Source organism: Malania oleifera, chromosome 7, assembly GCF_029873635.1.
Source record: "Malania oleifera isolate guangnan ecotype guangnan chromosome 7, ASM2987363v1, whole genome shotgun sequence".
NCBI classification, from domain to species: domain Eukaryota; kingdom Viridiplantae; phylum Streptophyta; class Magnoliopsida; order Santalales; family Ximeniaceae; genus Malania; species Malania oleifera.
This window is the reverse complement of record NC_080423.1, coordinates 37268303-37293730: the sequence shown is the minus strand read 5'-3', so window position 1 is coordinate 37293730 and position 25428 is coordinate 37268303. Positions and strand designations below refer to the sequence as shown.

Sequence of the window (25428 nt, the reverse complement as noted above, 5' to 3'; positions counted from 1 at the left end):
GAAAGGCTTCATTTTTACAGAGATGGAGATGACAAAGGCGGCTGAGGAATTCCGGTTTGCTTTGGTTCTGAAATTAACACGCTCTAGGCCCTCAATAGATGTCATCAAAAATACAGTGGTGAAAACTTGGGGTTTACTAGAAATTCCAACGGTTAGTTTCATGGACAGCTACCATGTTCTTGTACAATTAAGATCTGAGAGGGACTTTGTGCATGCATGGGCACGTGAAGGAAGAGTAATAGATGGGTGTTCGTTTCGGCTATTTCATTAGGCGAAAGACTTTGATCTAAAAGAGGAGTCTACTTTGGCACCCCAATGGACATTCCTTCCTAGCTTACTGATCCATATGTATCACCCAGATTGTCTTCAAATTCTAGCATCCAGATTTGGTCGATTTTTAGGAGTTGATAATGCAACATTGAACAGGACTCGAACGTCTGGTGCACAGATATGTGTAGAGATTGACCTTCAAGAGGAACCGGTACAGAGATTCCCCATTGTTGTTTCAAATAATAAAGTGATTTAGCAGGAGGTGCGATATGAGAAGCATGGTTTCTATTGCTCCAAATGTTGCCATCAAGGACATACAGAGGTAGTTTGTAGAGCTGGAGAAAATAAGGGCAGGAGGGATAAAGAAATTACTCGTGTGCCAAATAAAATGTGGAGAGAAAAGGAGAAACAGAAAGCAGAAGGACACACAGGCCTCCTAACGTACAATAATGCAGAGCCGAAGGCCCTATATGTCTCTCAGCCCTGACATGTGTATTATGTGCTAAATGATCAATCAAATGAATGCTCCCCTTTTTTCTGCATTGTAAGATGGCATCATACCTCAGAATTGGAAGCTTGGGTAACATCCCAGAATGTGTAAGAATTCTTGCTAGGTTGAAACACAGGAGTTTTGGCTCTAGTAGAAAGGGAGGTGCTTTATGGAGCCGAGTAGTTTTCACTACCTTATGGACCCTTGGAATCGAAAGGAACACGAGAATATTCTAGATGAAAAATCTTGCTCTAATTTATTATGGGATAAAGTGGTGCTTCTGGCTCTGTTATAGGCCCACCCATTTAGGATCTTTTGGGGTTTATCACTGTCAAATATTCAAAGGGACTTGGTGGCAGCTATCATGTAACTTTTCTGGTTGTAGTTTTTTGGTACATTGAGGACATCTTGTCCTCTTATATTGTACAACTTTTTATTCTTGATACAATTTTCTCTTATCCAAAAAAAAAAAAAGCCACTGAAGGAGGTCTTTTAAAAGGTCATAATTTTGGGAGGATGATAGAGAATGGAAGCTCCACCTCCCTCCTCCCTTTTATTGATGACACTACTGTCTTCTGCGAGAAGGAACCTCAGCAAATCCTCAAATTAGAGTGCAGTCTCAGGTCTAAGAGTCAACCTGGGCATTTCTAGCAGGAAATTTATGCTGCAAGTTGGGGGCATTTTCCTTAACCTGTATGGATCTCACTCTTGGATCATACTTTAAAGACAAAGAAGTCTGGGATCCCACTATTGAGAGGTCTAAGAAAAACTTGCTGAATGGAAAAGTAATTTATCAAAAGGAGAAGATTTACTCTCATCTGTACCCTCTCAAATCTCCCATACTATTCTATGTCCCTTTTCCTATTCCATGCTCAGTAGTCAAAAGATTGGAAAACATCATGAAAGATCTCACTGGGAAAACATGAGAGTGGATTTTAAAACCATCTTGTCATATAAGGGTCAGTGAAACCACCTATTAAAAATTGAGGCTTGGGGCTCAAGTCCCTGTCTACTTTCAACAAAGCCCTCCTCCAGTAAATTGCTATAGAGGTTCATGATGAATGAGATCTATTTTGGAGAATCATCATTGCTTGGAAATATGGCTTCAAACACAAATTCATAATGGACGGACTTCTAAAGAAGTTAGAGAACCCTATGGTGTGCAGTTTGGAATATAACCAGAAAGGATAGGAAGACTTCTTCACTTTATCAATTTTGACATGGGGAATTGGAAAAACATTTACTTCTAGCATGACATGTGGGGTGGCCCTTCTCCACTTAGCACAAGATTTCTAACTACTTTTCTGCTTAGCCTTTGACAAAGATGCTCTAGTTAGCAGTCACCTTCAGCTTTTAGACAATTGGTTTACCTGGGGCATTCCGTTAGTGAGAAGACTGTCAGTTGGGGGCCTGATCTGGGTTTGGGCCATCATTGGCTGTGAAAGGACAGATGGAGGTAGGGCCTAAAGGAGGCCCATTTGGTTTAGACAGAGAGGGAGCCAGACAGATTGAGCTTTTCTGAAGGTGAAAGGGCCAAAAAAAACACTCTAGTTGCCTGAAAATGATGAGTCCAAATCATGGCCCACCCAGAGATCAACAAAATTATTAATGATTTTGGGCCTGTGGGAACCCAGCTCAAGCTTTTTAAAAAACAAATCATCACTATTGGAGGGCAGCTGTCTCCCAACCTGCAAAAGGGACTGGTTTTTGAAGGCTTTCCAACTGGCATCTGGGAAGATTCTATGGCCAAGTTCTTCAGCACCAACTGAGAGTTTGAGCCATCCCTTTGAATCATAACCCTCTAGGAAGGCTATAGTTCTCCAGCCACCTGGGTTAACCTCTGTGAGTGCCATGAATCCGCTGACGTTTGGTCCCCTTCCCTGTTCCTCTTGATCCAATGTTGGGGTCTGGCATTGCCAGAAATCCTTCCACAGGAGAAATCAGCAAATTTTCATTAGTTTCCAGGAAGATGGAGATCCTGTGGCTTTCCTATATTCTGTGATTTTGAAGACGTCCGCCCTCTCTCCATCAAGAAAATTATCGAAGGATTAATTGGTAGAATCAGGATCTATTAAAAATACTTCTCCATGCTGATGCTTGATTTGTTACAAATAATGGCCCTCCCTCCTCCCCATCCCCTGCTTTACTGGGCATGAGGAAGGTAGATCCTTCCAAAACCATCCAAATTGGAAGAAAATCCTTGAATCTGGCTTTGGAAAGGGTAAATACAGAGGGTCATTTGTCCGAAGCACAATATGCGCTCAGGGTGAAATTTCCTCACCAATACAAACTGAGATAACCAAGAAGGTAGGAAAAAAGACACATACGAGATTCAAAGCAGTATACAAATTTATTTTGGAGCTTGTAAAGACACTCTTGGACGTTCTTTCTCAGTTTCCACCAAGTTAACTACCCATCAGAGGGTGATGCAGTTGAGTAGCCAGAGTCTTACCTCAAAATAACATAAAATGAAATATCTACATGCTCTGCGATGAAGGTCAGACTGGAAAATCTTCCTGCACAAGATAAATACTACTAGAATTTTTTTTTTTTCTTAGTGCACGGGACTGTTTTAGACTTTGCCAATTCTGCGAAATAGTGCATGATATATCTATATGCTTATTCAGTCTCTCCCTTCTTTCCTCATAAACCTATCTTTTCTTATACTCAATTCCTTACAAAATTGAAACTTCCTCAGCTTCAGTTCTTGAAGAGTTTACTAAAGTAACACTTTGTTTCTCATTCCCAGCATATTTGAAGTATTTCCCCAACCCACTCTCAACGTCTCCCCCCGCCCCTCGTGCGCATGAGGAGAAGAAAACTCATAAGAAAAGTAAAATTTACCCGTTTCAATTAATTTAAGAATCAAAAGATGAGGTGGACCTTCTATGTTAGGTCGTAAACCTGATCTCAAGCTTTAGCTTTTCAAATGCTTGAAATTACATTGAAAAATAAAATAACAACTGGAATGTAAATCTCACATACCCAATGATGGAGGCTTTGCTGCAAAGTGAAGTGAACCTAAAATTGAAGACTGAGAGAAAGCAATCAGTATCATACGTCCATCAGGATCCCAAGTTGCTCCCTTAAAACAAAAGACAAGATTTATCAGCACAGCTTGAAAAAGATTTATTTAATAAAATGAGATAAAATCTTTAGGAAAAAAAAATATATTATGAAAACTATCTGTTTAGTAGCCTCACAACTCACACAACAGCAAGAAGAAAATCTTGTAGGGGTGAGAACAAAGCTCAATATGAAAATCATCACATAACCACTTGTTTAAATAATCATGATTTGTTTTCATTAGCATTAAATTCAATAATTCTAAATATTCTTTTGTAGTTTTAGTGCTCAGGCTTAGCATTTTCAGGCTCTGGCTTGGACCAATGATGCTAGGGAAGAGGAGCATGAAGTAAACTAGGAGGTTAGGGAGAGTGCTTTAGATGAGAGTGAGCCTTCCATCTTTAGAGAGATAATTACGCTTCCAAACCAGCGAGTTTTTATTTTTAAAATGTTTCAGCAATTGGTACCAGATGCAAGTTCCCTCAAACTTTGCACCAAGAGGGAGACCAAGGTAGTTCAAACTTCAAAGGAAAGGTTCACAGCTTGCAACTAGTGAGGATCTGCACAAAGCTGCCTCTCAAGTCTCAAGAAAAAGCAAGAACACTTCGGCCGAGGCAAGAAAATTCAACGTAGCCATCCAGGGGAAGGCTGATCCTAGCCTCAACAGGGTAGTCTAGCTTCTTATAGAAGGAGCTAATTGTGAAGTACCCATTTTTGGTAGGTCTCCACCTAAGCACATTTGGCTTGGCCCAATGGGGAATATTGCTGCATAAGCAGCCACAAAAATCTGCAGAAGTGTCTATCTCCTAAACTCCCAATCATGGCATTTCTGACAAAGGTTATGTCCCAAACTACACCATTTTTGAAGTGATCAGCATGGATACTCATCAAAGCATCCTTATCACATGTAAAACTGAAAATCATACAGGAAATTAAGTACTAAGTGGAGAGAAACCGCACCAGACATCATGCAAAAGTAAAATATTGTGTCATCATTTCCAACTTCAAGTTGGATGGAAGTGAAGAAGCCCTCCAAACCTTTTATGATCCAGACACCTACCCAATAGGGCTTCCTAACCTCTTTGGAGGCCCACCCATTCTCATCAAGACCATCCTTTAAAGCAATTGCCTTTCTCCAAAAATTCTCTCACTCATGGATCTCCAAAGCCATTTGCTAAGAAGCGCTTCATTGTAAAGCGCAATAGATTAAGGACCCAAGCCACCCTTTTGAGTAAGTTGCCAAACAATTCCCCATTTAACCGAGTGATAACAATCCCAATTCCTTTTTGAAGAATGAAAATAGCCCTGCACAGCTATTAACATGAATTGAGGTCAGTATATGTTCAATCCATTTGCACCAAAAGTCCAAAAAGCCCGTATAGTCCCAAGCCTCCAATCAAATCCTCACAAAACTCAAAAAGATCACTCACATCCACAATGTCAAACCATCTTTACCCCTCCTAGAACCTGAAAATGATATATCCAAAAAATCCTCTATTGATCCTAGACACACCCAACTTTCTCCAAATAAGGCGAAAATATCATTCCACACCCTCCATGAGAAGGAGCAATGAAGGAACAGGTGAGAAGCAAATTTGAATTTTCAAAACAAAGGGAACAAACGTCCAGAGAGAGCCTTAAAAGAAATCCAGCTCTGCAACTGATTGTTAGTGCTAACTCTATTAAGATGACTCCAACAAACATTATCAAATGCTTTTCCATGTCAAATCTGCAGACAACTCCCTCTTCCCAGAAACAGAATGGCCATCCCAAATTTCAGAAGCTGGAAGGGCAGTGTCCATAACTTGCCCCCCTTCAACAAAGGCATGCTGATACTACCCACTGACATGTCGGATCATTTTTTTCAGTCTTGAAGCAAGCACCTTGAAGAAATTTATAAACAATTCCCACCAAGAAAGGGATTGAAATATTTGATGTAGAAGCCTCTGCTTTCTTTGGGAGCAGAGCAACAAAGGTATACATGCTGTCCACAAGCCTGTCAAGTATGAAAACTACAAAAAACTTCGACAATATCAAATTTGAGTTGATCCCAATAAGCTTGCAAATGGTAAAACCATCTGAGCTTGGAACTTTGTCCACATAAAAATCTTTTGAGGCACAAAAGACTTCTTCCTTGCTAAAGGGGCTTTCAAGCCACAAAGTTGATCCTGCAACAAGTAATGCCCTCCAGTTGGGATCTCTGAGTTGATGGTTGTAAGGGATCTCACACAAATTGCAGATGCCTTCTTTGATGTCCTGTCCTCTTCTATGACTTCCCCATTAATTTCCACCTAGGAAGCACTGATACCAATCAGGATACGGACGACACGATGATACTGCGATATGAAGACTTTGTAAAGACAAGGATACAACATGCTCAGGATACGTTAGCTAATTAACATAAAAAATTTATACATTTAGGCTGTTTTTCCTTTTAAATGAAAAATATTGAGATACTAGGCATTATTCATGCTCAATTGTTTTTTTTTTTTTTTGGGATAATAAAAGAAGATATATTAAGAAAGAGAATATACAATCATAGCGAGGACACTACAACAACAACAACAAAACCAAGCCTTAAGTCCCACTAGGTGGGGTCAGCTATATGAATCCTTTTCATGAGGCCTACGTCATCCAACAAACTCTTGAGTTTCACGGTCCTTCCTAGAAGCAGAATTCCATCATTTATCTTCTATTCATCCTTAGGAACATCATCTTCAAAAATATTAATTCCATCTAAGACTTCTAGAGGAGGAGGAGGCGGCACACAAGATAAATCCTCAAGGCGATCACTAGAAGAATCAGAGAAAAATGCATGCTGATCCCAAATATAATCCAAAGGTAAACCTCTTCCACATTCAAAATCACCACAACCAACACTATCCTCATCTGAAACATTCCCCCATTACTTACTATCGTTACTCATTTTGGCCCTCTCATCAATTGGCTCCTCCACTATACTTAGAGCACCTTTGGAATCTCTTGATAATTTTATTCATTTTCTCAGAAAATAATTATCGCCTATCTTCAATAAGTTTCCTCTCTTCAGAACCCATTTGCACTTCCTTACAGTGGAAGTAAACCTTTCAACTCCTCAAATTATCCAAATTGGCTCCCTTGGCAATAAGATTTCCAATGAGGCAAAAAATAAAATCCTAGGTTTCAATCTCACAAGAATTTTAATATTCTTAGAAACAGAACCCCTACTTACGTCCCTAAAACCCAGCCTTTATTGTTCTTTTCCTGAAGAGGAGAAGCATCATCCTCTCATCCTCTAGAGTATCAGTAGATTTTTTAGAAACCCGCATTTCTGCTTCCATCTCCTACTCTTTATTGATATTGGAGCATCTCTCCTAATGACACAATGGATATTGTTCAAAAAGAAGCACATCTCTAAACCTATCAGAAACCATTGTATATTGTTCAAAGATGAGCACAATTCATCTTGCTTCTGTTCTAAAAGATGCTGATCTCTCGTAGCCTCAGAAGTCTTGAGCAAAAGGGCTTCATTATGATTGGGGATATGTAAAGGCTGCCCAATCATTTGGCCCATCTATGCACAACCCAGCTGGATGATCCTCTCAACCTTTCAACATCTGGGCTGGATGATTTTCCTTTCTCTCGTCCACTATTCACTTGGTCAAATAAAAGGGAGGAGGGTTTCATAGCCAGAAAATTAGGCAGATTCCTTGTTTCAAATCGTGCTCTTTTGGCTTTCCCCTCAATGATTTTAGAGTTTCTGCCTCCCGGATTATCTGACCACTGTCCTAATATGGTTAGCTTGTCCTCTCAAATGAATAATATTTCTCTCAAAATCCATTTCAAGTTCCTCAACTGCTGAATAAAACACAGGGATTTATGGGTTTGGTTGCTAAGGTTTAGTGCAATAAGTTGTGGGACGCCTATGTCCATACTTCATCAGAAGTTTAAGCTCCTCAAAGCTTCTCAAAGAATTTCATAAACTCCATTTTTCTGATCTGAGCAATAGAATCAGTGTGCTGAAAGATGACCTTAATACAGCCCATTTTTCAATTTCTAGTAGCATCTCTTGACTCTCAATCATTGAATTCAAGGCTTCATAACTACTCAGATATGCTAAGGACTGAGGAGGAAATGCTAAGCAAAAATCTAAAGTTGATTGCCTTCATTTGGGGGATAGAAACAACAAGTTTTTCTCTTTAGTAACTCAAGACAGGAATGCTAAAAGCCAGATCAGATCCCTAACAGATATTAATGGGAAGAGAATGACCAAGTTTAAAACATCTCCAAATGAGTTGCTATCTTTCTACTTTAATCTCTTTGACAAAAAAAATAAGGAAGTTCTTCAATGCAACCCTGATTATTTGAGACCTATTCTTAAGTTTTCCAGGCTGAAGATGTTAAGAGTCACTTGACTTAAGATGTGGATAATGATGAAATCAAATGTGCAATCTTCTCTTTTTCTGATGATAAATCCCTGGTCCTGATGGGTTTAATGCTAAAGTCTACAAGTGTTGCTGGACTACAGTGGGTGAAGATGTTTGAGGTGCAGTTAAGTCATTCTTCAAAGATGCTAAGCTTCCAAAGAAAGTTAATGCCACTATTTTAGTTCTGGTGCCTAGAGCAAGAAACCCTTTTCATCCAAGTGATTTCACACCTGTGGCTAGCTGTAACATCATCTACAAATGCATTACCAAAAAAAAAAAACAAAGAAATATTAGATAGAAAGAAGAGAGGGCACAACGTGCAGAGACAAGGAGTCCAGCAAATAAAAATAAAAACCAAACCAAAGAAAAAAAAAGAAAAAAATATGGAAAACAGGGGGGCGGGGGAACACAATTTCACAAAAATAAAACTAAGCAATATAAACCAAAGCCCTTTTCAAACACTTTCCATCATAATTTACCAAGCTCTTCAAATTTGCTTATTCCCTTTGACCCTTCATCTTTCAAATTTTGCCACTATACATACACAATTCATTTCCTCCAACATCACTCGTCTTTGAATCCATTGTACCAAAAAGATTTGGAGCTTCTAATTCAATCTTAGGAGTCCCCACCACTGGTGTAGGCAGAATTCCATCTTTGCAATGTAACTTAATAACAACCCATCGTTATAAAAAATGGAAACTCCCTCCAAACCTTTCCAATGGGAGAGGATAGACAAGATTTTTTTTTCTGATAAAAAAATTAAAAAAAATAAAAGCTATATTAGATAGAAAGAAGGGAAGATAGAACGTGCAGGGACAAGGAATCCACCAAATAAAAACAAGAAAAGGAAACAGAAAAAACAAAAACAAAAAAAAAAAAAAAACAAGATCATAAAATAAACCTAGACAATGTTAACCAAGGAAACCTCTTTTTCAACCCCTTCACATCATAATTTACTAAGCTCTTTAAATTCGCTAATTCCCTCCGACCCTCCATCTTTTGACTTTTTCCGCCATCCAAGTGCATTTTATTTCCTCCAAAAATCAGTCAACTTGAAGTCCATTTTATCCAAAAGATCTTGAGCGCCCTTAGGAACCTCTGTGTATGGACATAAGATAAATCCCCTACCTGACTGCAGGAATCAGAAACATACCAATACCATATTGTTCTCAAATCTCATCCAATAACCACCACCACCCCCCCCCCCCCACCCCAAACGACAATCATAAACTCCCAAATAACATCACTTTCTGAACCTGAAAAATCCTCCATTTCTTTACCTCCTATCATTTACTAGCCTCATTTACTACAACCAACCTTCTTCATAGCATGAGGATCTTCCACAATACTAAACTCTACTTTAGAATCTCTCCTTAATAACTTTGACACTGACTCACTAGAATTTTCTCTCTTATCTTCAAAAATCTTCCTCATCTCAATACCCAAACAAGCCGCCTTCCAACGAGCATAAACCTTGTTACCCTCAAATCTACCAGAATTAAGACGAAAAAATCAAATTTCTCCCCCAGACAGTTTCTTTTTACTCTTTTCCACACAACTTCCAATACCTCTTCGAAACTTGACACAATTTTAACACCACGATCTTGTTTAAATCTAATCTTCTAGCAGTCTGAATATGCTCCAAATCGTGGTTAGTTCAAATCTTATCTCGGAGAACTGGAGGTTGGATATGAACTCCATTAGCCAAGGGTATAGTGGCATCTTCCTATCCTCATCTTCGGAGATCTAGGAGCAGAATTTTGGGCCTGGCCACTATCAGGAACCAACAAGAAAGTACCCGGGTCACCATTCCCCAAGAATGGGCTTGATTTCCACCATGACCCTTCTGCAGGAAGCCCATATGAGGAAGTCTCCCTTTGAATGCAATGCAAAGCCCAAATCAAACTTTCCTAAACTTTGGCCCTGCTCAAATATTTGGCCCAATTTAGTCAAAAAAGAAATACCTTCCTTTTCAATTACTTGGGCCAGGTCCAACACAAGGAGCATACAGCCCGGTCCAATTCTCTTCGTCACCTCCCTGCAAAAAATTCAGCTTACAGATTGCAAAATTGTCTTTCTTCATTTATCAGTTTAAACAAACTGCATTATCAAGGGCAGAAACATACAGGACAACACCTTAGCTACCCAAGAGCTCTTACATTTAGACCTCTCAATTGTAAATCTCCCAAACTTGCTTTTGAAGTGGACCTTAAAAGGGCCTTTTATTCAGTCAGTTGGGATTTTGTCATTCAGATTCCAAAATGCATTGAAACCCCTCCTTTTGTTAATTGGATCAAGGAATGTATTACAACTCTCTATACTCTATTGTTAAAAAATTGTTCAATCTAAAGTTCCTTTAAGGGAGAAAAAGGGATTAGTCAAGGAAACTATATTTCCCCTTACATTTTGTTATAGAGATGGAAGCCTTAATTAGGCTCTTAAAGCATGCAGCTGTTCATGGTCTTTTTTCCTATCATCACAGGTGCAGCAAGCTGGCCATTACAAACCTGGGATTTACTGACAATATTCAGATATTTGTCACAGGAATCTTAATGCTGCCAACTGCATTAAACAAATTTTGTCTCTTTTCTACATGATCTCTGGGCTGCAATGTAACCCCTCAAAGTCAAGAGTTGTTCTGCTCTGGGAATCCTTAGGACTTAGCAGGTAAGATGTCAGATTCTTTGGATGCAAAAAGAAGCACTCTTCCAATCAGATATCTTGGCCTGCCTTTGCTCACTAAAAGAATGACAGCATGATTGTGAGCTGCTAGTGAAAAGAATTTCTGCTAGAATTGACTCTTGGACTCATAAGTCTTATCTTATGCTGGCAGACTGCAACTCATTAATTATATTATACTCAACATCCAGGGCTATTGGTCTTCTGTTCTTTCCTTCCCAATTCTGTGGTGCAGCACCCACAAAAAAAAAATTAATTTTTTCTTTGGAAGGGAAATGTTTGGAATACTCAAAATTGTAAAGGAAAATGGACTAATGTTTGTAAGCCTGTGGAGGAGGGTGGGCTTGGTTTAAAGCTTCTAACAATGGAGAGAGGTTACCGCCCTGAAGTTGCCACAGTACATTTATGATTCAAAGAAATTTCTTTGGGTTATTTGGGTGCATACCTACAAGTAAAATGGGAAAAGTATATGGTCTGTTAAAACCATCATTGAACAGCACTTGGACCTGGAGAAAATTATGAATGGAAGAAATGTGGCTTACAAGGACATTTAAATTACAGTTAGCATGGTAAGAACAGCTTATTTTTCCTTGACAAATGGATGAAGCTATCTTTTCTCAATATTACTTCCAGCTTTCATAAGGAGCTGAGGATCACTTTGGAGGCTAATGTGAATGATTTCTGGTATAATGGCTGCTGGGCATGGCCCCAAAGGTTGTCTCATAATGAAGTCCTTAAAAACGACCTCCATGTTTCTCTAGACCCTGCAAGAGAGGACAATGCTACTTGGCACATTTCCTCTTTGGGGGATTTTACTTCCAATTCAGTATGGAACTCAACCAGAGAAAAGAAGAATGTTCTCACTTGGCATAAAGCTCTATAGTTAAAAAAAGCTATTCCCAAGCATGCTTTTATTGCTTGGTTAGCAATGCTGGATAGGCCCCATACTCTTGCAAAGCTTTTTTCTGGTGGTAATGCTGAATGTTTTGTTTACAAATTCTGTGATGGTTTAATATTTTTCAATTGCAATGCTACTAAGAGAATCTAAGAGGCAGCTTGTTCTACACTGGATAATACCAGAATCTGCATATCATGGAATGAAGAGATTAGGTGAATTTCTTCTGCCAAAATGAAAGGAGGAATACATCAGTAGTTGATTTGGTCCTCTGCCATTTATTATGTCTCGAGAGCCAGAATTCCCTTCTTTTTGCTCATACAACTCCTAAATCTAAAGAGATTGTTCAAAAAATTGTTCAGGAGGTGAAGAGGAGACTGATGTAACTCCTGTTGGCTAGTTGGTTAGCTGTTTGCTTACTTCTTGGCTTGTTGTGTTTCAGGAAGCTTTGTTGTATTATTTCCCTGAGCTGATAAAATTCTTCTTACCTCGATAAAATTCTTCTTACCTCGTGCAAAAAAAAAAAAAAATAGTAATAATTAGTCACAACAATTATTTTCTTAGAGAGCCATCTTGGTTCCTATTTTTGCATCTAGTCTCTTCTATTTGAGCTTGAGACCTAACCAAAACTATCCATCACCTCTGTTCCTACAGGTTTCTGCATCCTTTCCCCTTGCTGCTCCAAAAACCTTCTAGAGTCTCACCTAGAAGAAAAGCATTCATGAATTTCATACAAATTGTGCTTACAAGCTTTGCTTATGGAACAAACCATGCGGCTTGGCTCCCAAATCCTGGTCCAACTCATGGAAATTTTTTAACAAGGAAAAGATTCTCAAAAAGAGAACTAACAAAAAAAACTATTAACTTAAAACTAAGCAACCTATAAATTTGAAGACCAAGCAACAAATCTTGAAATTACCAATGGAATTTTTAGATTTTCCAAACTCAAGGATGCTTGAATTTGTAAACTCAACCATACCACCAAAAACTGCAACATTAACACGTAAGACCTATGGTAGGAGCCTGGTAATGAAAGCAAAGTTGGCTTTTAATGTGTTAGGGAACATGAGTTACTTTGTCATCACATGAATTCAGAGGTCAGTGGGAGAGAATTGCTATTTTATAATAACTTACTGTAACAAAGCCACTAGTTGAAGACCATGGTTCCGACGTCCACGTGTTTGTCTCCCACAGATAGAATTTTCCATCACTGCAAAAGAAAATGATCGTCAGCTTGTAGCCTAGCTTAACTTCATCGTATGTGACACTATAGTAGAATTCTGCTCATACAATTTTGCAGCAAAAAAATAATCTCCAGTGGGTGACCACTTTAGCATTGATACACCAGCCAACCCTCGTCGAATGGGTGTCCCTAGTCCTGCAAATCATATACTCAAAGTAATAGACCATACGCACACTAAGAAAATAAGACACGAAAGTAAGAAAGGAAATCATCACATCAAAGAAATGTAAACAACATTTGTAATGAAAAAAAGGTTGGATTGGGTGTTTTGGGGGTGGGGTGGGTTCTTAAAAAATTACTTTACATGTTTTCAAGACTGGACATCTCAGAAACCTACAATCTGCATCACTGTTTCTCCAAAGTTTTGTTCAAGTGGGTTCTTAAAAAATTACTTTACATGTTTTCAAGACTGGACATCTCAGAAACCTACAATATGCATCACTGTTTCTGCAAAGTTTTGTTCTAGCAGAATTTCCTTAGATTGCTTAGACATTTGACCATAGACTCAATATTCTTCTCTATCTTCTGCACCTTCCAATAAGTACATCACAGATGAAGTGGGTGGGAAGGGGAGGAGGGGGAGAAAAATCAAGCTTAAAGAGCAGTTACTAGGAGTCACTTGTAATTGCCCTCTTGGATATTTGATAAGAATAACTTTGTCAAAGAGAGGTTAAAGAAAAGAGAGAAGTACAAATTACCAACACATACTGTCTCACACAAATTGAGTAGCACCAGGTGCCAATCTAGAAATGTTATCTAACGTAGAACCCCCAAACAAGTACTTTCATGCAAAACCAACAGAATGCATTGATAAGAATAACTTTGTCAAAGAGAGGTTAAAGAAAAGAGAAGTACAAATTACCAACACATACTGTCTCATACAAATTGAATAGCACCAGGTGCCAATCTAGAAATGTTATCTAACGTAGAACCCCCAAACAAGTACTTTCATGCAAAACCAACAGAATGCATTGAGTCCAACAGTTTTTGGCTCCACGTCAGTAATATTTATAGAAATTTGGCAACATGACCAAGGGCTAACATTAATTTTAGGGCAAAAGACACTGACCTCCTCTAAGGCTGGCAAAAAACACTAACCTTCCCTGAGGTTTTAAAAATTCCAGGGACCTCCCCTGAGGTTTGCCAAAAAGACACTAGCATCTCCTTGTATTTTTCAAAAAGACATGTCTTTTAAGGGGAGGTTTGTGTCTTTTTGGCAAACCTCAAGGGAGGTTTGTGGCATTTTGAAAAGTTAATGGAATTTTTGAAACCTCAAGGAAGGTCCCTGTCTTTTTGTTCAACCTCAAGTGGGGTGAGAGTCTTTTACCCTTAATTTTATCCAACAATCACATTTTCACATCTTTGGGAGTGAACAATGCTCCAACCTTGTGAGACTACACTGCTAACTAAAGTGACTAGGTTTAGCTCCATATTAAAGTTTTGGATTTTTTTTTTTTTTTTTGGTCTCAATTGTTAAATTTGGATAAGCTCTACAAGCATGGATAGGTAATCTGTGAAAAGACTAAAAAGCACTGTTCATGTGAGTTTCGTACACTGCAATATTTCTAGGCTCAAAAGACACTGATACATGAAACATACAAATCTAAATACATAAAATATTGTATGCTCAACCAAAACAAATGTGATTTTGCGTATTTGTGTTTTGTTTCCATTTTTTAAATGTCTTGATTCAAGAAATTAATGTACAGCAAGAAACTCAAATGTATTGGGGTGAATCTAAGATACGTTCACAAAAGAATCCCAAAGCAGGTTCTTCGAATTCATTTTTTATATTTTTTCCCTTTTATTGTATCTAAAGATGTTATGTCCTACAGTGACCATTTAAACCATTTTACCATGTTTATATTTCATCTAGTTACTTACAAATTCATCCTTCAAGCTACTCAACAAAAGTGTGAGCAGAAATAAGCACCTAATGAAACTATATTATGAGAGCAAGAAAAAAATTCCTACCTTGAGCAACATCCCATATGGTGAATGAAGAGCTTTCATATGATCCAGATGCCAAATATGTAAATATAGGTCAAGGAAATGTCAGTTTCTTGACTAAGTGGCGTGCTTAAAATCCTGAGAGTTTCATGTGAACCAACACTTTCCAAATGGGAAAAAAATACACCAACATCATAAAAATTAAAGGAAATAAATTCCCACTATAGCAGAGTGCTAAGCTATAACTATTAAGTATGTCGTTTCTCCGGACTCCTACACCATAAGCATGACCATATCTCAAAAACTGTCAGAAATAGGCTGCCATATGCATATAAGAATTAAATAGGGAAAAAATAAAATCTGTCCCACGAGTTATCTACAATGAAATAATCAAAGAAAAATCTGACTCTCAAGCATGGTCAGAAATTTCCACGAAATTGTCGAAATTTCCATCTAAATTTCTGGTTTCCGTTACCCTTGAAATCGAAATGGCAGCCGATTTCTGTCTTGCATAATTTCCATTGAAATCTCAACGAATCATCTAAAATTTATCGAAATTTCAAAATTTTAGCGAAAATTGTCGAAATTTTAACTATACAATGAAATTTCCTCAAAATTCAAATGAGAGATTTAGGAATGAAAAGAAATTTCTCTCATAATTTATTTTATTTGTTTTTATCAAAACAAAAGATTATAACAAGTGCTTTCAAAATTATATGAAGAATAAGCTTACAACAACATTTTATTTAATCATTCATGTCTAAATTATCATTATTTGTATAATAAATAATATTTAAATGATTTATGAATTTCATTCGTATTAACTGAATATCTTTAATGTACATTATCTTCCAAATGTGTTTGATACACATACTATATTATAACTTTTCCACCTCATACATAATATATATGTATTTAATTTCTAATATATTAGTCCTAATACTTACATTATTATGTCTATTAACCAAGGACTTAAATTTCGATTTCGAATCAAATTTCGAAGCTCCAAAAGTACGAAAATTTCGACGGAAATTTCGATGTCGATTTTGATTTTGATTTCGATTTCAATTTGAAAAAATAACAGGAACTAGTAGTAAAGCATGGAATTCTTTGTGAAACTTTAGAAATGGTTAACAAACATAAAAATATAAGTTTTAAGACTAATATATTACAAATTAAATACATCTATGTTTTGTATGAGGTGGAAAAGTTGTAAAATTGTATGTGTATCAAACATGTTTGTAAGATAATATACATTAAACATATTCAATTAATGCAAATGAAATTCATAAATCATTTAAATATTATTTATTATACAAATATTGATAATTTAGACCTGAATGGTTAAATAAAATATTACTATAAATTTATTTTTTCATATAATTTCAAAAGCACTTGTGATAACCTTTTGTTTCAATAAAATAAATTAAAAGAGAAATTTCACTTCACTCTCGAGGTTTTGATAAATTTTGACCAATTTTGCTAATTCGAGGTTTCAATAAATTTCAGATGATTCGTTGAGATTTTGACAGAAATTATGCAAGACGGAAATCAACTGCCATTTCGATTTCAAAGGTGACGGAAATCGAAAATTTCGACAGAAATTTCGACAGTTTCGTGGAAATTTAAGACCATGTTGTTAACCATTATTAAAGTTTCACAAAGAATTCCATGCTTTACTATTGATTTCCGTTATTTTTTTGAATTGAAATCGAAATTGACATTGAAATTGAAATTTCCGTACTTTTGGGACTTCGAAATTTGAGTCGAAATCGAAATTTAAAACCTTGCTCTCAAGTTCCTGTTGCCATATAACACATGTAGAACAATTACACTACATAATAAGTAAGAAATCAAAGTTCATTTGGATATCTTCCATTAGGACACCATGCCATTGCACTAATTTGTTCATTGTTATGACTTCGAAGAAAGTCCGTAAGTATCCATCGAATTCCAGAGCCTCTAGAAACAGTGCCTGATAACGGGGCTACTCCCGATCTCACACAAGCTGCATTGCCAGGGTAAGAAGCAACCCAGATGCAAATTCCACCCCTGAAAGAGAAATACAACCCAATATAGTAATTATTTAAGGTTACTATAACATGAAACAGGAATTTACTGAGATTTTAAAGGAAATTTTTAGTATTGTGATGCTTGCTTGCATGCTACAGAAAGTGTCTTCCCGCCATTTGGCCTCCACTCGAGAAGTTTAACATCTTGTTGGGATTCATTCATCAAAATGCAAGGATCCTTCCCCTCTGTTAAAAATAATAATATAATTTACTATTATCAAATTTTGAATTGAGATATTGTTAAATAAAATGTTTTAATTTCAAAACCAAAAAGAAAATGTAAACATGAGGCCAAAAATCAGCAGTTAATTAAAACTTTAATAAGCCACTAACCTGAATCCTCATAATCATAAATGATAACCTGATTGGGCCCAGAGATAAATGCCAATATATGCTTATGTTGGTGCCAACTCACTCCTTGGAGATCAACCTCTGGTAGAAATTGCACCTACAAAACAATCAATGTGATAGCAGATTTCAATGCTTCAGACCACTTTTATTTAACAAATATTGATTCCTTTAGCCCATGTGTACTTTTCTAAAACTGAACAAATCTAGTTGAAGGCTTGGAAGTGCTTATTTAAGAATCAGCAATGGTGTCACTAAAACTCTTTTCGGCGCCCAATAGTATCTGTTTTGCATTTTCTTTTGAAGTTCACAAGGAAAGAACCAAAAATCAAGTTCAAGCACACGATAATAATCAATAAAATATAGCAACTATGCCATATGAACAGTGAAATGCAACTAGCGCCTCAAAGACAACAGGGAAGACCAGAGGGATTTTCAGGCTCCAGTAACAACAGGTATAGTAGCCAAGTCAAGCACACAGAGAAGAGACAACTGCCCATACGAGACCACTATGATTAAGAACAAAAGATATATCAATATATGTTATATAACTATAGATATAAATAAATAAAGGGCAAAATTAATATGAAGAGTTCATGAATGAAGACAGTGAGAAAAGATAACTTGCATCAAAATGCGAACAAGGACCTGTGATGAAGATGAGATTTATGTATCACTGACTTTGATAAAGCCACTGAGAGCCAGGGACTAGGGTAAAGCGACTTGTGGTAGTAGAGAGCTCATCTTACAATTTCATCATGGAAAGAAAGTGAAATGACCTTGTTCGCACATCTTTAGAAAAGGACAAGCAGAACAACATCCAGAAAACAGGAATAAGAAGAAATAAGGCTGGAAGGATTCTAGTTCTTCCAGAAAAAAGAGAGACATTTTAGACTGATCATCATTCCAGAAGGTGATAAAACGAAGTGCTGGAGGATAATATTTCCGTGCTTCAAGCATTCAAGGATTTTTGCGATCTATTCTTGCCAAAACAAGTTCCAAAAGGAAAATTCATCACGGGAACATTGCTAGCACTGCCAGCGCCCATCGGCATAGGGGAGAAGGTGAACGCCAAGATGAAATCTCCAAAGAAGTCTTAAGAAAACAAATATCACTCTCTCTGGGCCATTGTCCACATATGATAAAACAGATATCACTCTCCAGGCCATTGCCCTCGACTACAGATGGGCATGTTCTCTCTAAACGTTTCTTTGTTGGGTACTCAAGAACTACAAAGGGATAAGGATGTTATGATCCCCACATCAGCAAAAACCATGTTAGTGTAACTCTCACCTTTTTCTAGCGCACACCTTATTTTTCAAGTGTCCAGTCCTCTTTTGATGAATCTATTTTGAGTCCATCAATGACTTCTAGTGCCACTTAGCGTGTTGATACTTTCATCCCTACCCTAGTTTATTCCTAGAGAGAACTTCCACTCCTCTTCCCAATCCATAAACATTGAGGGTTCATGAATGATGAAAAGCTGTCACATACATTGCTACCACCATGCAGTCGCCTCTTCCCCCTTCACTATCTTGACTTTTTACTAGAGGTTCATCCCGACGTGGCTTGCATTTGCCGCTCAGAAAGGTACAGAAACTTGTACTTCCTCTATTCCCTAGGTCAAAGCATACTATTACTATGTGCTCTTTTGCCTTGTCTATTTCCTCTATTCCCATCCCTTCCTCACATGTTGAAGCGCTTGCAAACCTTAGGTGAAAGCATGGATGACAGATGCCTCGACAACTTAAGTGGCATGAGAATTGCTGGATCTTCCTCTTTGCAAGGAGTTGGTTAGGTACTGACGGTCTACCCTGTAAAGTATCTTTCCTAACACTCTTGAACAGCTTAAGGCTCTATTGACTGCCAAAGATACCCAAACATATGATATTACGTTGAGGCCTTTTCTCCTGTTGCTCAACTACATTTGGTTTTTTCATTAATCAACAATTAATTTTGTGTTGGGATTTGCAAGAAGAGGTGTACATGGAGCAACCTCTTGGGCATGTTGATCCATGAGGGTGGGAGGAGTGGTAAGGTATGCAGGTTGCATAAGGCCATTCATGGTCTTAAGAAACTTGTTTGACAAATTTACTACAACAGTCTCTACATCTTGTTTTACCCAATGGTACTTTGATCATTCTGTCTTTCTCCAAAAAAAAAGAGAAAGGCATGGTGTTTTTAGTAGTGTATGTCGACGATATCATCATGACTAGAACTGACTGGAATGCATTTGTTGTGGCTTCAAGGAAAATTTAAAATCTAGTACTTGGGAACTGAGGAACTCTATGTTATTTTCTTGGCATTGAGACTGTACGGTGTAAAAAAGAGGGCTCCACCAATCTCAGTGAAGATATACATGAGATTAGTGTGTTAGCAGCTAAACTAGTTGATACTCCAATGGATCCCAACATCAAGTTGTCTAGGGATGTGAACAAGATGTATCATTTGCTGTGCAGATGGTGAGTTAGTTTTATGGAAAACCCCAAGTAGCCGCTAGGATGCTATATGTAGGATTTTCCTAGTATCACAAGAGCTCTCTGGGCAAAGATGACATATATATATGCAATGGAAACAATGAGATCATGGGATACTTATGTAGATTGGCTGGCTCTATTGAAGAACAAAGATCTACTACTCATTTCTTTTTTATAACAAAAGAAAATATTTCATTCATAAGAGAAGAATTTACAAAAAGAAGAAAAAGACCTCTCCCATCAAAATTCTGGAATAATCCAGAAAAAAAAAAAATAAACTACTAAAACAAAAAAAAACTGGAAAAAAATAATCCAGAGCAGAAGGGTCCTCCATTCGAACTGAACATCCGAAAAACTAACTCCCTTAAAGCAACCGAAACCAACACACCATAAAAAGGCCAGGTAATGAACCTTCTCCCACACCAGCTGCCAATTCAATTTTCTCCCAAAAAAAATCCATGCATTATGCTCCAACCACAATCCCCATAACATTGCAAAAGTACATCATTGTCAAAGTGCAACCCTCTCCTTCCTTCTAACAAACCCCTCAAAAGAAATAGACGACAATTCCTCCACCAACACTGGGCAAACCCAAGATTCTCCCATTATGCCAAATAAATTATTGCAGATTCTCCAAGCATAGTGACAGTGTAAAAATAGATGAGGTGCCGTTTCAGAATTTAAATAACACGGCATGCAAAAACATCCGGAGATAAGGCCCTCAAAGGTCTCCTGATCTGCAATAGGATATTAGTATTGATTTAATTAAGCACAATCAGCCATATGAAAGCATTAATTTTTGGGGGAGCTTTGGCCTTCCACCTAAATGAATATAGGGGAAAAGAAGAATTGAAATGGGTCAAAAACTCCCCAAAAAAATATATATTTACAAGAATACATCCCCAAATTATCCAAAACCCAAGACCAAGTATCCCTAGCTGAAAAAAATTGACAATTGTTCAATAACGACAAGAAGGATGAAAGTTCCAACAACTCTCTATCATTGAGAGATCTTCTAAAATGAAAATTACAAGAAACCAGATGGCTACCTAAGTCAATGACAAAGAAGGAAATCATACTATCTTGCCCTAAGCTAAAAGAAAGAGATGAGGAAAAGATGTGGCGAGAATATCATTCCCCAACCACGGATCTTTCCAAAATCGAATCCGAGAACCCATCCCCACCACAAATATAATGTGAGGTGTAAACAAGGGAAATTTGAGAAATAGATCTCCATGGGCTCCCTGATGAACATTGCAAACTAACATTTGTACCCCACCCATTCTCACACAAGCCATGCTTCTAATCACACTATGCCAAAGGGAGTGATCTTCTATGGGAAATGCCATAAACACTTAACTAAGAGAGCAATGTCTTTAGGCATTCAATTTCCAAGACCCAACCCTCCCTCCAATTTAGATCTATAATCCTCATATTAAACATCTATGGGTGGAAAATCGTGTTACCAACTACTGTAACAGGATCCAGAGTCGAAGAAAAATACCAAGCTATGCCAGTATGGCTCATACTATTTGTGTGGTTGAGGTCTCAGTCTTAAATTTCGATTTCGATCAAAATTTTGATGCTTCAAAAATACAAAAATGTCAATGAAAATTTCAACTTCAATTTCAATTTTGATTTCAATTCTGAAAAATAAGGGAAATTAGTAGTAAAACAAAGAATTCTTTTATGGAAAGTAGGAAACGGTTAATAGACATGATAATGCAAGTTTTAGAACTAGCATGTTATAAATTAGATACATCAATGACTAGTATGTTGTGTATGAGGTGCAGTAGCTATAATATAATACTTGTATTTAACATATTCAGTTAGTACAAATGAAATTCATAAATCAATTAAATATTATTTATGATACAAATAAAGAAAATTTCAACATGAATGGTTAAATAAAATGTAGTAGCTAATATCTAAGTTCAAAATTTTTTGCATGATCTCAAAAGCCCTTATAATAATCTTTGGTTTCAATTTATTAAAAAAAATAAGATAAATTAAGAGAAAATTTTCATTTTGCATTTAACAGTTTAATTCTGACATTTGAAAACAAGGAAATTTCATTATATTGTTTATATTTCAACAAGTTTTACTAAACTTTCAAGACATTGATAAATTTTGGATGATTCAATAAAATTTCGATGGAAAGTTTGTTAGACGGAAATTGCCTACCATTTCAATTTTGAGGGTGACGGAAAAGCAAAAATTTCAACATAAATTTCCATTATTTCGTGGAAATTTAAGACCATGCTTATGTCAAAGATGAGGTTCCTTGGTAATGAAGCCCATAAATATGTTTTGTGATGGTCAAGCTACAATCGAATGTGTCCTCAAAAGACAAAGCAAACTGAGGTTTGATTGTTATTTAGTGAAAATGCTGTGCTGAGTAATCCCCTTGTGAAATTTGTGGATGAGTTGGAAAATGCTTTATCAAGGCTCTATTAAACCCGCCTTGTCTAGTTGTCGTAACAAGCTGGGTGATATCTACACACCTCCAAATTAAAGGGGAGGGTTTGAATTGATGTTATTTTAGTAATTAGGTGGTGTGCAAGGCAGTATTGTATGTCTTTGGCATCCTATTATTAATAATATACAAAAAAGTTAATATACAAAGAGGGCAGACATGGAAATATATAGAAGCTCTATGGGACTGTCAACTAGAGATTCAGCAACTTCAATTTTCTTTAATGAAGCTTCTTTTTTCTTTTTTTTCTCCTGTAAGAAACTTCAATTTATTTGAAACTTCAATTTCTTCATTGAAAATTCTCCCCCTGTTCTCTTCTTCTTTTCTCCCTCTCTAACTCAAAGTGCAGTATTTTCTTCATAGAAACTTCATCATTTCATTTGTAACATTCAAATTTTGGAAGGGTGAAGAAGTGAAGGAAGCAAGGAAGCCCTTTCATGCCAACTCTTTTAAAGGACTTGCGGCTTTGTGTAAACTTTAAACAAATTAGATGGCTATGAATGTGTGCTTCTTCATATAGTGTGAAACCAAGACCACATAGAGACCAATAAAAAGAGTGAGCCTTAACCCAAAAAAAAATTATTATGATGAGAAGGGCTTTAAAGAAGGATTTTCTCATTTAGGGATCATTAGGTTTTCATGTGCTTTTATTTCCTTCACTGTTTTTTCTTCTTTTGTTCTTTTTATTCCTGCTATGAGGATATCGTGTCCTCTCCTATGTTGTAATTTTCTCCCTTCTATTTCTTAATGTATTTCTCTTTCTATCAAAAATTTTAAATAAAATAAAAAGCCTGTTGTCTCTGGAAGCCTTTCTGGAAGACACTAATATGTCTAAGGAGGGCTCAACCACACCCCATGGTAATCTACACATGCATATGGTGGGGAAATCTTGAGAAATCGAATAATCTGATGGTTCAAGGATAAAAATGAGGAAATGATGACAACACTATACCTGAACACTTTAGAGGGGACAGCAAAGAACAAAAAGGAATTCAGGACACAACTGGAAACAAAGAGGAAGGAGGCCCTAATAACGATGGAAAATTTTATTCCTGTTGTGAGGGGATCTCAAATGGAAACTCAAAACAAGCTCAAGGGACAGATGAGGAAGAAGATGATAAAAGTACCATGGATAATCAGTAGGAAAATGCCCAATAAGAATTTGAAGCTCCCACCCCACTTTGGTTCCTCATCCAACTAAATTTGAGGTGCTTGAATTCCAGTCCTATCAGCATCTGACCAACCACTGTGATCTCAAAAGAGAAATATATGGATGGGTCATTTGCAAGGATGATGGCTGAAATGAATGTACAAAGATCTCATTTGAGAGATTTGATGAACTGATATACAGTCTCTTCAAGGAAATTGGGATAAAGAGAAGAAATGAGAGGATGGCAAGCAAGAAAATGATACGATCTGCATCAACAGTAGCAGGGAGGTGAGTAGGAAATTAAAAGGAGGGACTATTCAGTTAACTATCACAACAAGGCTAAGTGGTGGCTTGCAGAATGAAAAGCAGAAAGGGGAAATTTTTTTTGTAAAAGAAGCCAATAAAGATATTTACATAGAATGTTGAGGTTTGAAAGAAAAGGACCGTCATAAAGCACTACTTGAAGAAGTTCAGAAGAGATCTTACATGCGCTTTTGAAAAACAAAGTAGGAAACTGCAACTAATCAGCTGGTTCAAGGCATTTGTGGAACACAGGTTTCAATTTGAAAGCCTTGCCCGCAAGAGGAACAGCTAGAGGGGTTTCAGTCATTTGGAAGGCATAACTTCTGGGCCTTATTTTGCCAGCCAGTCAGGTGAGTCTTTTGTGAGCTGCCAGAATAAAAAATTTAAATGCTGGTTTTCGTTGGGTATTTCTGGTGTTTATGGACCACGCAAAGGTTAAGAAACAGTTTTTGAAATGAATTTATCAGAGTTAGAGAGAGTTGGGATGATCCTTCACTCCTAGGTGGGGACTTTAATGTGGCCCTCTACAGGCAAGAAGAAATGGAAGAGGCTCAGAAACTGCTAGTATGAAACGAACACGTGAATGCTCTCATTGATCATACATTTAGGAGGATCCTTTACCTTATCTAATCCCTGGGAGGCTAACTTGCTGCCCAAAAATTTCCAGGTTTCCTTCATGAACAGGGAGAAGCATTTTCCCTAAACAACTCGGAAGCTTTTGATCACTTTGCAAAAAGGTGGTTCGAAGCAGAGGGTTCTGAAGACTGCATGAAACAATGATGGAATAGATTTCAAGTTCAAGGAAACAAAAGCTTTGTGACTGCAAGAAAATTGAAAACAGCCAGAGAAGGGAATCAGGAAGCGGAAGAAAAAAGTTTTCTATTATACATACATAAAAACATTAGCATTCATATAAACTTTAATACGTGTGTGCGTATGTACAGCCCCTTGGCATGAGCAGGCCAATTGGCCTTCCTTCAGAAAAGGGAAAAAAATGGAAAATAAATAAATAAATAAATAAGTTGAATACTTTCAAGATAATTTTGATGGTTCAAAATGCTACTGACTCTAAAAAACCACCTTGTCAAACACAATTTGAAGATAATTATGTGATTTTCTGGTATTAAGGTACTGGTGGTAGTCGTTATCAGGAATAAAGTACTATGCAACAATAACTTTAATCATCTCTTTACCCTTCAAGCCATTTTATGTAAATCATATAAAATAATATTTAATTTTCAGAGGGGGAATTTTAGAGTTGGAGGGTCCCCGGGCCACAAGACTCCCTGCTTTGCAAGGGTAGGGGGAGGGTCATCACAATGTATGCAAAGAAAAATTCTTCCTCTAATTGTGTGTCTGGTTAGAAATGCAAATGTTTACTCAGGGATATATGTGCCTAAAGCACATTTTATTTACATTTATTTCCTACTTCTTAAGAATTTCCCCCTTGCTAATATCCATGTCATCTCACAACAATTTCTTGTGAAGTTGATGTCCATGTCCATGCTTCATAATAGTGTACATATAAACCCATCAAAATACAAGAAATTCCTGACATCTAGATTTTGTCAGTCCAAGGTTTAAATTTATCCAGCCAATG

At 37.1% G+C, this 25428-nt stretch overlaps 1 protein-coding gene across 3 annotated transcripts in view; it reads right to left on the bottom strand.

Moving 5' to 3' along the window:
* Positions 1 to 25428, bottom strand: part of LOC131160149 (aladin) — a 47676-nt gene that overhangs the window by 21018 nt on the left and 1230 nt on the right. For all 3 annotated transcript variants that reach the window (XR_009137940.1, XR_009137941.1, XM_058115510.1), the window contains exons 4-10: positions 17408 to 17522; positions 17161 to 17260; positions 16875 to 17054; positions 15027 to 15085; positions 13100 to 13187; positions 12944 to 13019; positions 3746 to 3845 (exon numbers count right to left, since the gene is read on the bottom strand). Coding sequence is in view for 1 of the 3 variants with exons in the window: in XM_058115510.1 (XP_057971493.1) it covers positions 3746 to 3845; positions 12944 to 13019; positions 13100 to 13187; positions 15027 to 15085; positions 16875 to 17054; positions 17161 to 17260; positions 17408 to 17522 (718 nt within the window). In the remaining 2 variants the exon portion in view is untranslated. The remainder of the gene's footprint in view (positions 1 to 3745; positions 3846 to 12943; positions 13020 to 13099; positions 13188 to 15026; positions 15086 to 16874; positions 17055 to 17160; positions 17261 to 17407; positions 17523 to 25428) is intronic.